The 17,799-nt window shown below is 48.6% G+C and overlaps 1 protein-coding gene across 1 annotated transcript in view; it reads right to left on the minus strand.

Moving 5' to 3' along the window:
* CLIC5 (CLIC family member 5) overlaps positions 1–17,578 on the minus strand; it is a 96,703-nt gene extending 79,125 nt beyond the window's left edge. The window contains exon 1 of the mRNA XM_088467259.1: positions 17,252–17,578. Within this exon, the coding sequence (XP_088323385.1) occupies positions 17,252–17,311 (60 nt within the window). The 5' untranslated portion in view covers positions 17,312–17,578. The remainder of the gene's footprint in view (positions 1–17,251) is intronic.
* Between the last annotated feature and the right edge of the window lie 221 nt (positions 17,579–17,799).

Raw genomic sequence — 17,799 nt, forward strand, 5'->3', positions numbered from 1 at the left:
CAGCGAGGGGCCCAGTGACGCGATTCACACCAAATTGGGTCATTTTGGCCCCGCCTCCTGCTGCATAATTCCGGGATTATCAGCATTGTGTGGCGGAGGCGGGGCCAAAATGATGTGCCCATGTGGCCACGCCCCCGCTCCACCCTAGCCACGCCCCCGATTTTGCCGAGCTTGCTGTCCCCTCCCGGAAGGGGTTGCCAAAATGTCAGCATCTCTGACATGCGCTGATGGACCATCGCGCATGCGCATAACACCAGAGCCCTGTCGCTGGCAGAGTTAGGCAGCCAGCAGCCCAGCAGAGGACGAGGAAGTGCCGTTTGTGGGTGGTGACTGGGGGGTGGTCGTGCGACTCAACGCCGTTTCAGGCGGCGTGCATAAATTATCCACTGCGTAGCCATGCGCAGTGTCAGGTCTCATAGCGTGTGTGGCTGTTAGCAATTTGTGAGTAAGCTCACAGCTCATGCGAGTGGCCTGGCGATGGTAGCGATTATCGCGCCCATCGGGCTTGCGACGAGATCCTGTGGTAGGGTCTCGGCTCCCGCAAGCCTGAGTGGACTTCCTGCTCTAATAGAGCAGGAAGTCCACTACTGACATCACGAGTGATGTCAGTAGGGCCGCCCACAAATGCCAGGCGTTCCTTCAGGAACGCCTCCGTTTGACCAGTCAACATCGACAGCCGCCCCTTTTGTAGCGAGCCCCGGAGCGACTGAACATCAGTCGCTTGCTGGGGCTCGCGCAGGCGTACGCCGGAGGTGGCTCATGTGCAGGGGCCAAACATCGACCCACTTGCGAGCGATATGCACTCGCGAGCGGGTCTGCATCAGGCCCAAAGTATAAACCAATCAGCTCCTAACTGCCATGCTACAGGCTGTGTTTGAAAAATGTCTTAGGAGCTCATTGGTTGGTACTTTATATCCCTCCACTAAATCTCCCCAACTATTTGCAAACTAGACCTTTGCAAAAGTTTATTTATCCTTTAATGACTTACAGTAGGGCGGGATGTACTAAGCATCACATTTGTCATGCCGTGCATACTGCCCATTATCAGGTACAGGTATGTACCTAGAAAATCACAAGGACAGCTCTGCCGGTAAGAGCCGTCCTTAGCGATAGAGGGGACTAACGGGTTTATGACCCAGAAATCTCCCTGACGTCCTTCTGCACATGCGCAGAAGGAAGCAATCGCCGCAGGGGAGCTGGGAGAGATCCAATTGTATATAAATACGCAAAACTGCATTTTTCAGGTGTTTTACCGCATTTCTGCCCTTAGTACATCCCGCCCATAACCTTTAAGCATGATTTACTATCTATACCGTGAAATTCAGGGTTGCCGACAATCTGGCTGCCTCTTCCAGGAGGCAGCCATATTGTCAGAGCAGGGGGGCGTGATGTGAATTTGGGGGCGGGACGGGGAGAGGGGACTGCACGAACAAGTCATCGCGGCCACGCCCCCGCTACAAAATGCAGAGATTCTAGGCATTTTGCAGCCGGGGGCGGGGCCACAATGACGCGATTCAGTGCAAAATCATGTCATCGGCTCCCATTGGTCGGCCAATTACAAGGGGGAGCGAACGGCAAGGGGGTGCGGGGGCGTGGCGTCGGCCAGGAGACTTGCCCACACTTCCGGGGGGGCCGGGATAGACGTCTGATTTTCAGGACCATCCCGGGAGACTAGGCAAGTATGGTGCATTTCTATATATTTAATAGGTAGCGTAAGTTAATTACATTATTCTTATACCATTGTGTGAACATTCAACATAGACATGTGAGAGAGGCCCAGTCATATAAATTGCTCTAACACTTAGGTATTACAGGGCAGAACACGTTGGAATAATCTATTTGTAGATTATGAATCAAAGAGAAGGAATTACAGTGATTACACAGGCAGAGGAGCCACATAACAGCAATGTGAGACTGTGGGGCCGCCTTATAGGTAGCAAGAACCTCACTCAGAGATGTCTCAATAAATATGTTCCTGAAACCGATGAGGTCACGTGAAATATCGGCAGCTGCTATTTATGTAATTACGCCAGAAGCAGAAGTAAATGGTTTACATAGGGTCCTATTCAGCAAGGAACGCAGTTACTAATATGCACGCAATCAGCCGATTATTACGCACTGCACATGCGTACACATCGCAGTGCGCTAACCAGCCACTGCGATCGGGACTGCGATCGCAGAGGCTACGCGGACCCATTGCATAGTGATTGACAGGAAGTGCCGTTTGTGGGTGGTGACGGGGGGGTGGTCGTGTGAACGCAGGCGTGCCAATGCGTCTCAATGCCATTTCAGGGGCGTGCATATATTATCCACTGCATGCCCATAGGCAGTGTGAGGTCTCATAGCGTGCGTGGCTGTTAGCAATTTCTGAGCAAGGTCAGGGCTTGTGCAAGTGTGTGTACGGGTCTGATGGTACTCGATTGTACCGATGGTTTCATTATTCTGCAAAGTATTACGGATGTGAGTAAGGGGAAGTGGGCGTCCTTATGTTAGGCTGCGATCGCAATGCGAATGCAATTATTTGCATATCACCGCTGATATTAGCAGCTGCGTTGCGTGCGTATTAGCAGAATAGCGATCCAAGCTGAATCAGGCCTATAGTCCCCTATTTATCAATTAACACAATTTTCCCTGGTTAACTACAATTTCTCGGCCAGATTTATCAAAAATGATAACAGTTTCCAGAATCACTATCAATAAGCTTCTGGGCACTGTCCCGGGTTTCCCACAAAACTAGGCTGTCAGGAAGGGGGGGGGGGTCTGAAGATCCCTCGCTGGCAATACTGTAGCCTACCAGCCTTAGTGGCTGAGGGGATATAAGCTACGGGGGCCATACTCCCAAACCCTACGCATTCCGCAGCTTGGTAAATTACTGCAGTTCGCCGCCTCCATAGATAATGATTGGGTGGGCGGTACTGGGTGGTATTTTGATTAAAGGAGGCACCTGCTACATACTTGCCTACTTTTGAAAAAGCATTTCAGGGAGATTGTAAAAGCAACACCAATGAGCACACTTTACAGTAAACGTGTACTGCTACATCTGAGGGGCGTGTCATACATGTGATGGGCGTGTACTGCTACATCTGAGGGGCGTGTCATACATGTGATGGGCGTGTACTGCTACATCTGAGGGGCGTGTCATACATGTGATGGGTGTGTACTGCTACATCTGAGGGGCGTGTCATACATGTGATGGGCGTGTACTGCTACATCTGAGGGGCGTGTCATACATGTGATGGGCGAGTACTGCTACATCTGGGGGGCGTGTCATACATGTGATGGGCGTGTACTGCTACATCTGAGGGGCGTGTCATACATGTGATGGGCGTGTACTGCTACATCTGGGGGGCGTGTCATACATGTGATGGGCGAGTACTGCTACATCTGGGGGGCGTGTCATACATGTGATGGGCGTGTACTGCTACATCTGAGGGGCGTGTCATACATGTGATGGGGCGTGTCATACATGTGATGGGCGTGTACTGCTACATCTGAGGGGCATGTCATACATGTGATGGGCGTGTACTGCTACATCTGAGGGGCGTGTCATACATGTGATGGGCGTGTACTGCTACATCTGAGGGGCATGTCATACATGTGATGGGCGTGTACTGCTACATCTGAGGGGCGTGTCATACATGTGATGGGCGTGTACTGCTACATCTGGGGGGCGTGTCATACATGTGATGGGCGAGTACTGCTACATCTGGGGGGCGTGTCATACATGTGATGGGCGTGTACTGCTACATCTGAGGGGCGTGTCATACATGTGATGGGGCGTGTCATACATGTGATGGGCGTGTACTGCTACATCTGAGGGGCATGTCATACATGTGATGGGCGTGTACTGCTACATCTGAGGGGCGTGTCATACATGTGATGGGCATGTACTGCTACATCTGAGGGGCGTGTCATACATGTGATGGGCGTGTACTGCTACATCTGGGGGCGTGTCATACATGTGATGGGCGAGTACTGCTACATCTGGGGGGCGTGTCATACATGTGATGGGCGTGTACTGCTACATCTGAGGGGCGTGTCATACATGTGATGGGGCGTGTCATACATGTGATGGGCGTGTACTGCTACATCTGAGGGGCATGTCATACATGTGATGGGCGTGTACTGCTACATCTGAGGGGCGTGTCATACATGTGATGGGCGTGTACTGCTACATCTGAGGGGCGTGTCATAACACTGACTTAGGCCCTCATTCAGAGCCGGACGCTATTTGCGGTTGTTCGTTCAGAAAAAAGGGGTGGCTATTCAAATGAACCGTTCGCTCTTTGCGGTCTGTTCACGCCACTATGTCTGAACGAGCTAACAAAACTTGCGGTCGTAATTTTGAAAGATACGCCCCCTGGCCGCTCGCATCATACGTCATGTCCGCCATTTAATAGATTAATCGAGAACATCGGACAGCATATGAACTGCTCGCTATTCTTATTATTGGTTTTTCCTACCGCTATCTTGCGAGCAGTTCTGACTATAAAACAACCAAGTGACGTGCTCAATGACGCTGCTGTATTAATTATGCACACCCTTAAAACGCCCGTTTTGACCTTTAAGCACGCCTGCGTTCGGATCTCCACTCCCCGTTTCCAAGCACCTGCCCCTGTTACCACCCACATACGCCTCCTCCTGTCACTCAAAGTAGCAGGCATTCGCTATTTAGTGAACAAACGATTTTCGGCCGCACTGACTGGTTCGCGCATGCGTATTACAATCCGTACGCATGCGCAGATGAGCGAACATCGCTCATAACGAACGAGTGGCCGCTTACGAGCGGCTCTGAATGAGGTCCTTACATCCAAATGTAAACAAGCCCCAAAGCAGTTAGTAAGATCTATTTGTTGATGAAAACACACTGATACTTTACAGAAGATGCATTTAGACATAGGGATCATTATGCCTTATAATCAATGCAGGGAAATTATACTAATCATCCCATTTGAATGAATATCTCTCTCTTTTTTTATAATATAACAGCTTCATAATGGGGGTAAAGTGCAATCAGGGAGATTGCTGGACTCTTCAGGGTCAGTGAGATTGCTGCTAATTCAGGGAGTCTCCCTGACAATCAGGTAGAGTTAGCGAGTACAGTATGACCGGCAATATCTCTTGCTTTAGCTTATTGCTCACACACATCTGATCCCAGGTGTTCTAAACTTACAGTTTCAAGGGGAAGTTGTACGTACACTACACATACAGCATATTACAGGGGCATCAATATTATGATTACCGCACATCAGTGATTGCTTTGGAACTTTCTGCCGTTCCTGTCAACTGACAATTGTATATATATATATATATATATATATATATATATACATACATATACATATACACACATACAGTCAGGTCCATAAATATTGGGACATTGACAGAATTTTCAGATTTTGGCCTCAAGTCACCACCACAATGGTTTTGTAATGAAACAAACAAGATGTGCTTTAACTGCAGACTTTCAGATTTAATTTGAGGGTAATTACATCCAAATCGGGTGAACGGTGTAGGAATTACAACAGTTTCAATATGTGCCTCCCACTTTTAAGGGGCCAAAAGTAATGGGACTATCAACTCAAAAGCTATTTCATGGACAGGTGTGAGCTATTCCCTCGTCATTTCATTATCAATTAAGCAGGTAAAAGGTCTGGAGTTGATTCTAGGTGTGACATTTGCATTTGGAATCAGTTGCTGTCAACTCTCAATATGAGATCCAAAGAGCTGTCACTATCAGTGAAGCAAGCCATCATTAGGCTGAAAAATCAAAACAAACCCATCAGAGAGATAGCAAAAATATTAGGTGTGGCCAAATCAACTGTTTGGAACATTCTTAAAAAGAAAGAATGCACCGGAGAGCTCAGCAACACCAAAAGACCCGGAAGACCACGGAAAACAACTGTGGTGGATGACAAAAGAATTATTTCCCTGGTGAAGAAAAACCCCTTCACAACAGTTGGCCAAATCAAGAACACTCTCCAGGTCAACAATCAAGAGAAGACTTCACAAGAGTGAATATAGAGGGTTCACCACAAGATGCAAACCATTGGTGAGCCACAAAAACAGGAAGACCAGATTAGAGTTTGCCAAACAACATCTAAAAAAGCCATTACAGTTCTGGAACAACATCCTATTGACAGATGAGACAAAGATCAACTTGTACCAGAGTGATGGGAAGAGAAGAGAAGGAAAGGAACTGCTCATGATCCAAAACATACCACCTCATCAGTGAAGCATGGTGGTGGTAGTGTCATGGCGTGGGCGTGGGCATGTATGGCTGCCAATGGAACTGGTTCCCTTGTATTTATTGATGATGTGACTGCTGACAAAAGCAGCAGAATGAATTCTGAAGTGCTTTGGGCAATATTATATGCTCATATTCAGTCAAATGCTTCAGAACTCATTGGACGGCGCTTCACTGTGCAGATGGACAATGACCCGAAGCATACTGCAAAAGCAACCAAAGAGTTTTTTAAGGCTAAAAAGTGGAAAGTTATGCAATGGCCAAGTCAATCCCCTGACCTGAATCCGATTGAGCATGCATTTCACTTGATGAAGACAAAACTGAAGGGAAAATGCCCCAAGAACAAGCAGGAACTGAAGACATTTGCAGTAGAGGCCTGGCAGAGCATCACCAGGGATGAAACCCAGCGTCTGGTGATGTCTATGCGTTCCAGACTTCAGGCTGTAATTGCCTGCAAAGGATTTGCAACAAAGTATTAAAAAGTGAAAGTTAGATTTAGGATTGTTTAGTTTGTCCCATTACTATTGGCCCCTTAAAAAGTGGGAGGCACATATAGAAACCGTTGTAATTCCTACACCGTTCACCTGATTTGGATGTAATTACCCTCAAATTAAATCTGAAAGTCTGCAGCTAAATCACATCTTGTTTGTTTCATTTCAAAGCCATTGTGGTGGTGAATAGAGGCCAAAATATGAAAATTCTGTCAATGTCCCAATATTTATGCACCTGGCTGTATATGTATGTGTGTATATATAATCCAGGCTGCAACTAGATGTGATGCAATCTCTACCGTACCTCACAATCTTCCCCTTTATTATACATCACATCCCCCTGGGTTTCACTTTCTATTCAGTCAGCTGCACAGGGGGATTTTCAGGGCAGCTTGAGGTCGTGTTGTTTTTATATTATATATCGGAAATAGGCACAAGATGAGTGATGGCTGGTGATTGGCATGGAGGCGATGGGCACACGCTGCTGTGTGCTGGGCTGCACTGGGAGACTGATTACAGTTGCTAAGAAGCTGCCACAGCAGTCTCCTATCCTGTGGGGGGAGCGATCAAGCTGATCGTGCCCCCCACTGGTTATGTACCAGGCTGAGGGGGCTCAGAGCGCCCCCCTCATCAGCGCGCTGCAAAACTAGTTTTCCTCTCAAAGGGGACTCGGCCATGCCTCCCGCGATTAGGCCACGCCCCACTTTTACCCAGGCCCGCCGCGGCTCTTGGCGGGCCTGGATGCTCCCTTAGTTCACCTGCTCCTGTCGTACCCCGCATGCAGAGCATAGCAAAGTGGGTCACAGGGAGGACTGGCCACCACCAGGGATCAGCTAATAGTGTCTTTTGATTTTAACTTTATGGGGGAAATCCAATTAATCCAATTATACTGTGCAGCTAATGACCCACGCCAGCAAATTCGGGGTTTATCCCACGCTTTAAACCACATTGCTGAAACCTTTCCTCGTAGCTTCAGGAGCTGTGAGGAAAAGTCAGCGAGAAAATTTACCCTCTGCGGTTTACCGCGCGGGGAATACCCATTGATGCTGCATTTTACGTGGAATCAATCGTTTAGCGCTTTAACCCCTGGTTTACCGTGCTGGGAAAATGCTATGTTATTGAATGTCATTTCCACGTGTGGTGCAGTCAATTAGCTGCGTGGCATATACCGCCGCTCCGCAGCTAATTGAATTCCCCCCCTATGGCCGACGCATGTGCTTTAGGTTACTGTGCACATGGCATTTTGGGATGCAGAACCGGCAGTTGTGCCGGCAATCACGCAGCGACGGCGCTATATCACTGCCGGCAGGCCAGGAAAGGCAGCAGCAAATTATTTCCACACGGGAGCATAATGTTGACATAACGTTGACATGGTGAACATGTAGACCACCTAGCGAAAACCACAAGGTCGACTTGCAGCATGACGACCCTGATGCAATGGTGATCATGGGAGAGATGCATTAAGCAGTGTTTAAGAGCAGAGAAGTGATAAGTGGAGAAGTTGCCCATAGCAACCAATCAACTTCTACCTATCATTTTTTTAGTATGTACTTAATAAATGCTACCTCAAAGCTGATTGGTTGCTATGGGCAGCTTCTTCACTCGTACACTTCTCCACACTTTCCATTGCTTAATACATATCCCCCTGAGACGACAAGCAATTTTAGTCGACAACGCTAACCATGATCCTAACACTAGTGCTAAACTTAACCCTAATCCTCACCAATTATCCGCCGGTATTCGGCACAGCCATCCAGCCGGCATCACTACAGTATTACCGCACTTACACCTACCACAAGCCAGGTGCACCGCTGAAACAGCATATACACTACCTATGATGCAACTCTACCTACACGCTCACAACACGCCCAGGAGATGGCGCTCTCTTGTGCATACACCCAACTGCCACCCAGTGTCGCCCACTCATTGACAGAGAGAAATAACAGAGGCTCGTCTGAATTGCTCAGAACTGGCAAAGTTGTGTATGTTCGCTACGGCGCATGCACTGCAGAGTCTGCGAAAAGTCGCTGCTGCATTCAGTCCTGTGTGCGACCAGAATCAGGCCCGTTATCTCTTACGTCCAGCGCCGCACAGCCCTTATGGGCATGAAAAACACCCTCACTGAACTGTGCCCACTTCCGGCTTTTTGGTCGTAAGTGTAGATGTGCTGAAAGCACGTATGGCTCTGCGCACATTTCTGAGCTTGGATGCTTGCAGGACGCGCTCCGCAGAGGGCGTGCGTGTAACTTTGCTATCAGCCCCAATGTTTGCATCCTATAATAGGCACAAATCTGTCTAGGAAACCACCCCATGCCCCTGATCACCACACCCCAGTCCTGCTCCTGGCACAGAGGGCTCGATTCAGACCCGCTCGCTAGAATGCATTCGCACGCAGCCTGCCGATGTTTGCATTCTGCGCTTGCGTACGCATAGCAGTACACGTGCGTGAACCAGTCCATGTGATCGCCCCTTGTGCATAGACGCCTTGCTAGCTTGAGTGACAGGAAGAGGCGTTTGTGGGCGGTGACAGGGGTTGGTCGAAGGAAACGGGGGAGTGGTCGTGTGAACGCAGGCGTGTCTGAGCGTCCTAACGCCGTTTCAGAGGCATGCATAATTAAGACGCAGCGTCATAGTACACGTCACTTGGCTGAATTACAAACTGAAGCACTCGCAGTGCTTGCGGTAGGGTATGGTCTGCCACAAGTGCTGCCTATGCATCCGATGGTTCTCGATGTTACCGATGGTTGCATACACTTCCTGGAGGTGACATGTATTGCGAAGGGAAAGTGGGCGTCTTAAGACTGGCTGGTGGGCGTCTACATACACTCCGCGATCGCACGCCATGACATAGTGGGCGTGCTAATGCCTTGCTGTGCGATTGCGGGATTTGCATACTTTTGCTGCGTGCAAATGCATCTAGCAAGGGTCTGAATCGGGCCCAGAGTGTGGTAAGAATAAGCTGGCGTGCAGTGGGCAGCACATGCCCAGGGGTTTGATCCTGCTGACATACAGAGCTGCCCCTGATCTACATGCGCTGGTGGATAGGAAAATACAGTGATAACTGCTATCTCCCTGGTCACAGACATTCCCCAAGCTGATGTGCTGGGTGTGACCAGACCAAACAGCCGCACAGAATACAAAGTTACAGGAAGGATTCTACAGAATCGTCTCAGTCTTGCATTCTCCATTGTCACACCAGCACAGTAATTGTCACACCAGCACAGTAATGATCCATGACCATTTGTGCAGGGGGTGTAGCTGGGTTTGTGGTTCCAGCTCTCCGCTCATAAATAGCAATTGCACCTTCACACCTGAACGCCACCTGCGTTATTACTGCTCATATACACAAATATTTATTATCGTTATATATTAAATGGTTATTGCCCAACAACGCGTAATCCCACTTAAAGGTGAAGTATTTACATGAAAACATGGAGCGTCATTTAATTTATGTGCATATTTATTTCTCCTGGATGAGAGGTTCCTAACCTCTGTGCCAAGTAATGTCCGTGCTTCAGCCTTGCACATGACCCATTGTTCTGTCTCTCATTAATAATGCACCCTCTTTTCACTGTTCTCTACAAATTAGGATATAGCTGACAAACGTGTAATGCAGGGTCAGTAGGCGGCTTGTGCTAAGTAATAATATAAACGCATAATTAGTTTATTAGCTGTAACACAAAGTGCAGCGAGAAGGGGAACGTTTCGGGGACAGAGGCCCTGATTCAGAGCCGGACGCTCTGACAGAGCGTTCGCTCTGAATCAGGGCCGGGCTATTTTTTTTTTTTTTTAGACCGGCCTCCTGGCCGCTCGCATAGCTGTTGGTGACCACCCACAGCTATAGTGAGCGGCCAGGAAGATGGTCGCGATGGTCAAGACCATCGGGCTTGCGATGAGAGACGAAATCTCTCCCACTGACATCACTGGGAACGCCTCCGCTTGGGCAGCCACTCCCCTGGCCTGCCCACCAAAGGGGGCGTGCTGTCACTCAACATCGACAGCACGCCCCCTTTGGTATGAGACCCGGGTCTCGCGCATGCGCACGACGGAGCCGGCTCCGTCGTGCGCATGCGCTCTGGGCCACCATCGACCCGGATGCGAGCGCTCAGCGCTTGCGACCGGGTCTGAATCAGGCCCAGAGTTTACATAACTATAGTGACCCACGTGTTACAGGTCCCAACCAGAGGTTTAGGTCCCCTGTCCTAGGCTGGGCTGTACGGGTAATACAGCTCTGAGGAGAAGCTGTCTCTTGTGAAACCTTATTTGCATTTTGCAGTTCTGGAACACAAATACCGCGGGGCGGGCACACATGTACTCCTGGGGACACCTGCTACATTTATCTCCCTTACACCAGAGTGCCCAGGGCAGCTTGCTGTCCATAAGACACATGTGGCCTCATAAGAAATGCCATGCCCCCCATTTTCGACATGCGGGGGGAGCTGCTATGCATGCCTTAAGTCTGTCTATTCAGTGAATAGATGCCGTGCGCATGTGCATTGAATGTATACACCGATTGCTCTGCTAAGCAGAGAAGCAGGTGAATGGGGACCTCCCAACCTCCCCCCACTGCAGTCCATGGGTGGGATGACGGGTCAGTGCCCGGAAACCTGCTACTATCCCACCAAGATCTGGATGGTTGGGAGGTATGGCTGAAGCGTCTTTGGCCGAAGTTGTCACTGCAGATTTATGCTAGTATCAGCCCTTCCCCTGGTGTACAGCCCTGTGTCTGTCTGTGCAAGGATTGAGTGTGCCCTCCAATGTAAGCGATTAACCTCCGAGTTCGCAAACATTTATTGATATGACACTCCCATAACACGCCCATCTCCATGCGTCTAAATAGCCACCTCCCAGTCACCGCACAGGCACGGCCAATACATTTTCAATACTATTGCGACTCTGCAGCCACACGGTGGGACACATACAATGTGCAGCTTTTTAGCGAGTTGAAAAACAGTAAATATTGGCAAAATCTGTATTTAGCGAAAGTCCCATAGAAAAAAAGCATTGGCAAAAAACAGGGATGATCGGTGAAAAAATGCACTTTTTTTTTGCCAATCGTGGCTAATTGCACACTGGCCTTTATCTAATACCACATATGTTCATTACAAGTTTATTGATTTGCAAAGGTTGGGGGTTCAAATACTGTAACTGAAATAGAGGAAAATCACTGAGAACCACTGATCTAGAAGAGGGATGAACATCAGAAACTAATGGTTTTTCCTTTTGATATCGTGCTTGTGATGGTTTCTACCTTGCTGGTTTCTGTTGACCATCCAATGGTTCATTCATCTGCGGACACCCGGAAAGCTCTGTACACAACACAGTTCCATTGCGCATGGACGAAATCCCAGCCTCTACCGCGCTTGCGTACTGTTGAACCATCAACGGCTCAACCATCGGCTAGTTTACTTGCGATGGCTACATAACATTGTAAGCCAAATTGCCACAACTATTCGATGACCATCCCTAATCTAGATAAGGGTCCAAAGACGGAGCAGAATGAGGGCGATCCTTGCTTTTTAGAGTGAAAATGAAGCAGAAACTTTTCCCAATCTCAGCAAATGATTGTGAATAATAAAAAACAAGGAAAAGGAAAAAGGACTGGAAAACAGAGATAACAAGTTGGCTCGTCTTCCCCTGGAGAAGTGCTGATTGGAACGGTCAGTATAAGTCATGCGTGTTATCTGTTCTGTGTTCCCGCGCTGGTCCTCAGTTATGGAGCAGGATCTCGGTGTTGTACCCTTGTAAATCATAGATTTGGCAATAACATGCAGCGCTAATCTGTGGCAGTACACATTCTGGTGCCTGAAGTGGAAACTGAATCACAGAGCACCATATACTGTATATTTATGTACAGTTTCCAGCTGTCCGTCCCTAATTTCCAGAGATTTATTAAAATGTGCCCTAGTAAGTTTTTGTCCCTGAAAATGTCATCATACTTTTTTTATAACTTTGACCAACGTTGTTTAGGAACAGTTAAACAAAGGTCTTAAGCATTTCCATTAAATTGGATTACTGAGATTCTGTACTCACTCTTGAGCAGGTTCGTTTACTCATCGCCAGGAGGAGCTCGTATCCATGATACATGTCAAAACAGAATGCACATTTTTGGACCAATAAAGCCATACTTGCCGACACTCTGACTACCAGGTCAGCAAATTAGGGAGGGGTGGGGGCATAGGGCTTGGCCGAGATAATTACCCAGCATTAGGGATGGAGTGGGGGAGCGTTACCATGCAATAGCGTCATCATTGCCCCACCGCCCCCACACAATATGGAGATTACTGGCTTTGTGAAGCAGGGACGGGACCATCATGACGCGATTCAGTGCGAATAGCTTTGTCGCCAACACTCCCCTGCTGCAGGGGTGTGTGTGGTGGGATAAAGGGGACTTACTGTCCTTTCCGGGTGGCTGGGAGCGCCAACCAAAAGGCACTAGCTATTCTCTCCATGACAATAGCCACATCCATGACAAAGGACACACCCCTTATGTAGACCACACACACACTACACTGGTCACATGCCCATATCACTATCCACGCCGTCACAGCGTTTTATAAATTAGGTATATGACCTTCATAAATTTCATCTACGGGCCCATGTGGGCATTAGTCTTGCACTGACCATTGAACATCGATAGTTATCAACCATCGATGGCTAACTACCGATGGCCAATGGTTTTGCCATTGATGATAGAGATTCAACAGTCCTCTGCCATTGATGGCAGTCTAGGACCCGATGGCTTAGCCATGCCCCCCAGCAAGAGGTGGCCATCGAGAGGTGCAAACCATCGATAGTTCACCAAAGATGGTTTAAGGCCTGATTCAGACCCGCTCGCAAGTGGGTCGATGTTTGCCCCCTGCGAATGCGCCGCGTCCGGCGTGCGCATGCACGAGCCCCAGCGAGCAATTGAAGTTCAGTCGCTCCGGGACTCGCTACAAGATGGGGCGGCTGTCGATGTTGATTGACAGCTCGCCCCATTTTGTAGGCGGGTAGGGGGGGTGGTTGAGCAAACGCACGCGTTCCCGAAGGAACGCCTGGCATTTGTGGGCGCCCCTACTGACATCACTCGTGATGTCAGTAGTGGACTTCCTGCTCTATTAGAGCAGGAAGTCCACTCGGGCTTGCGGGAGCCGAGACCCTACCACAGGGTCTCGTCGCAAGCCCGATGGTCGCGATAATCGCGACCATCACCAGGCCGCTCGCACAAGCTGTGGGTGGTCACCCACAGCTTTGCGAGCGGGCTGGAGGCGGAAAAAAAACAAACAAAAAAAAAAACGCCCTGATTCAGAGTGAGCACTCGCTAGCAGCGAGCGGCTCTGAATCAGGCCCTTAGTGCCGTCATATGTAACCATCAGACCACCGATGGCCATCCCGATTTTAAAGTGGCAATCATTTAAAAGGCAGAAAGGGTTAAATGATTGCCACTTTAGATCATCGGCCAGAATCGCAGAGACCTTGCCAAAGCCTGTAAGTAGCAGGCTATTACATTTACCGCATTGTAGGGTTCTTTAAAGTAAAGGTATCTGTGAAATACCGTACTGCATGAGGTGGTGACGGGAAATGCCTTAGGGCCTGATTCAGAGCCGGACGCTCTGACCAGAGCGCTCGCTCTAAATCAGGGCCCACCTCCATGAAAATGGAGCGACCTCCTGGCCGCTTGCATAGCTGTGGGTGACCACCCACAGCATATGCGAGCGGCCAAAAAGATGGTCGCGATGGTCTTGACCATCGCGACCATCGGACTTGCGACGGAGACCCTGCGGTAGGGTCTCCCTGCCACAAGCCCTGGAGTGATTTTGGCTCTATCAGAGCCAAAATCACTCCCACTGACATCACTTGTGATGTCAGTGGGGCCGGCTTCAGACGGTAAGCGTTCCCATGGGAACGCCTCCGTCTGGCCACCACGCCCCCGGCATGCCCAAAGGGGGCGTGCTGTCAATCAACATCGACAGCACGCCCCCTTTGGTGCGAGACCCGGAGCGATGGAAAGTCCGTCGCTCCCCGGGTCTCGCGCATGCGCACGACGGAGCTCCCTCCGTCGTGCGCATGCGCAGTGGGGAACATCGACCCACTTGCGACTGTACTGCCGCTCGCGAGTGGGTCTGAATGACCCCCTTAGGACAATACTGTATACTGTAAAACTTGATTGGACGATGCCTTTCTTACAAGAAGTGGTATCTGTGTTCTGTATAAGTATTCGGTAAGTCCTCACCTGGCATAATAGGTGCAGTTCTGATCATGGGTTGGGTACTGCATCCCAACAGTCACAATTCCAATGGTCAGAATACCGACAGCGACATCTCGGTGGTCTAAATCCACAGATTTTAGTAAGTATTATAACCCCAATCCTAACCCTCCCCTTCCGCAGCCTAATCCTAACCTTCCCCCTAGTGCCTAAGCCTAACCATATGTTCTGCATACAGACTGCCCGATTCGTCGTGACTGACGTCGCAACTGGGCCGTCATTTACATGCGCCCACCCAGTTGGGCTTTCATTCTGACAATCAGTTTGTGACCATGCACTCAGTAAGTTTGCCAATACTGCAGAATGTGAGACCAGCATTATACACATACTGGCATTTAATGCTTGCCGATCCAGGAAAGTAAGGTCCCGGTGAGAGGTGAGGGTCACGGCAAATTGCATCACCATGGACTGCTGTGCTTGCACCATTGAGCAGTGAGTGGCAGGGCCGCAATGACACAATTCACCGGAATTCATGTCATCAAGCGCACGAATCAGGACCCGGACCGATGGTGGACTCTCTCGGGAGTGCGAGACAGCTGCCCAAAACTGTCCAAGTGTGGAAATATGGCGAATAAAGCCAGAAATACATTCTATACCATATCCGAGACAGAAGATATTGTCATCTGTGGAGTTGGTTTATGCTTTGGCCTGTTTCTGGTTACACAGAATGGTATTGTCAGAAGTGAAAGACTGAAGTTAGCAGAATTATATCAGTCAGCTATGTGTCTACATAGGGCAGCATAGAACCCATCCCAGACCAGGTACACAGCTGCTAAAAAGGCTTATACCACTATTTAGACAGTTTTGGATCTCTACTAGCCAAAAATTAGGTGACTCGGTCACATGATACCATATCACATGATTGCTCATGTGGATAACACAACCAGCAAATGGGTAGACGTAGCTGTTTTTTTTGTCATAGATCTCATACACGAGGGCTTTCAGTGTTTCATAGTTAGAGCTGGATCTTACTAGTAGGTGTGACAGCATTACCTGCCGGCGCAGTATGGCAATTAGTGCAACATGATGTCCACCATGCATGCAATAGGCAGAAAAAAGATTCTCAAATATTCAACCTGACAGTTCAATAGGAACTAATGTCATCATGGAGGCACTCGGTGCCTCATGCCTTAAGCTGGGTACACGCTGGCACGACCGGCAATCGGACCGATGTTCAGGGCGATTTGCCTTCCCTCTGGACATCACATGATTGACAGTACACATTACCGGATTTAATGAGCGATGGAACGATCACTCATTTTGTCCCTCATTAATATGTATGGCACCATATGCTATATCATGTGATTAGACGTGCAGCACGGTCAACCACACGATATCGCATGCGACCGCGGGTGCGCGCAAATTGGGAAAACACACTGCACGATTTGTTGTTCCGATTTGCTCAAATCAGGCAGATATCGATCCATTGTGTACCCGGCTTTAGTGGTGTCACTGGTTCCAAGTGAACTAATAGGCAGAATATTGGTTCCGCCAACACAATGGCTGCCTCCATAATGTATAGGTGCCAGGTATAGTTTAAGGTGACAATCTTACCTGTGCCATTTGCTATGCGGCATGCACAGTGCAACATTTTAGAAACAGTGTTTACACTTAGTACTACCAGTACGGTAAATACAATTACGTAACCAAACTCCACAGTCACTCACAGCTTAAAGGCACTGACAAGTTATATACCGTCTGCGGTAACAAGTTCCTGACTCACTGCGTCCACCAATCAGCACGTGGTTTAAAGCCATTTGAAAATTAAATACTGTAACCATGGTCATGTAATATGTCAAAAACGTAAACCATATGATCTACTTCTAGCACAAATGCAGAATATTTTCAGGGGCCAAATAAGTTCATTCACAAGTTAAATAAATAATGTAGCAAAAGAATTATTGTGACGCGTTAAGTGTTTAAACAACCTATGTACAGTACACATACAGGTGTCCTAGCAAAGATGTACACATTTCTACAGCGAGCCTAACAATCAGCAAACCAGTCTTACCCCTTCCAGACACCTGCCAGTAGCTCTGACGTTTAACTTGCCATTAAAAAGGAATAATTCCCGGGACATAAAACAGCCACGAAAGCTAAATACAAAGCCACAAAAGGGTCGCCACAGAGGTACGAGGCACTCAACAAAAATGCTCAAATACCGTATTGGTCGATTGCAGATTTTTTCCCCAATGGATCAGCCAAAAACATCTGCAATATTCTTCTACGTTTACCTGGTGATGCCACGGCCCCGCAAGGACTTACCTTTACAAATAGTTCAATTTCGGGGTCCTTTTCTCCGTTAGAAGGAGCACCGTCTGTCATTTTGTTAAAAATAAAAATGATAACTTTTTCTCCCCAATGTTTTTTTTTTTTTTATTCTTTCAAAAAAAAAAAAAAAAGTTGCAGCAGCTCAAGTCCCAGCAAGAATTAGTCCTCTCAGTACATGAGCTTAGGGGCAATGGGGATCTATTGCTCTCAGCGAAGCATCCTCTGTCCCAGCTAGAGGCGATGCAACTAAACAGGCTGCAGGAAAACAGTCATGTCCCCGGCTGGTTATTGTATCCTCTCTCCTGTCAGTGATCTGTTCACACTGACAGACCAAAATAGCCCAGAGCTAAAAGGAGCTGGGTGTGGTGTAGGGGACTGGGGACGGTCAGACTACACCTATGGCATTGCCTGTGTGACTGGCTGCCCCTCCCAGAGCAGTGTGACTGACAGACGTGACACCATGCTGCTATTTACTGCGTAACTGGGTACATGCTGACTCCACAGCACACAATGATATCTGGAAGCACCTTAGGAATATTTCT

Source organism: Taudactylus pleione, unplaced genomic scaffold, assembly GCF_031769625.1.
Source record: "Taudactylus pleione unplaced genomic scaffold, aTauple2 ptg000070l, whole genome shotgun sequence".
Taxonomy (NCBI): Eukaryota; Metazoa; Chordata; class Amphibia; order Anura; family Myobatrachidae; genus Taudactylus; species Taudactylus pleione.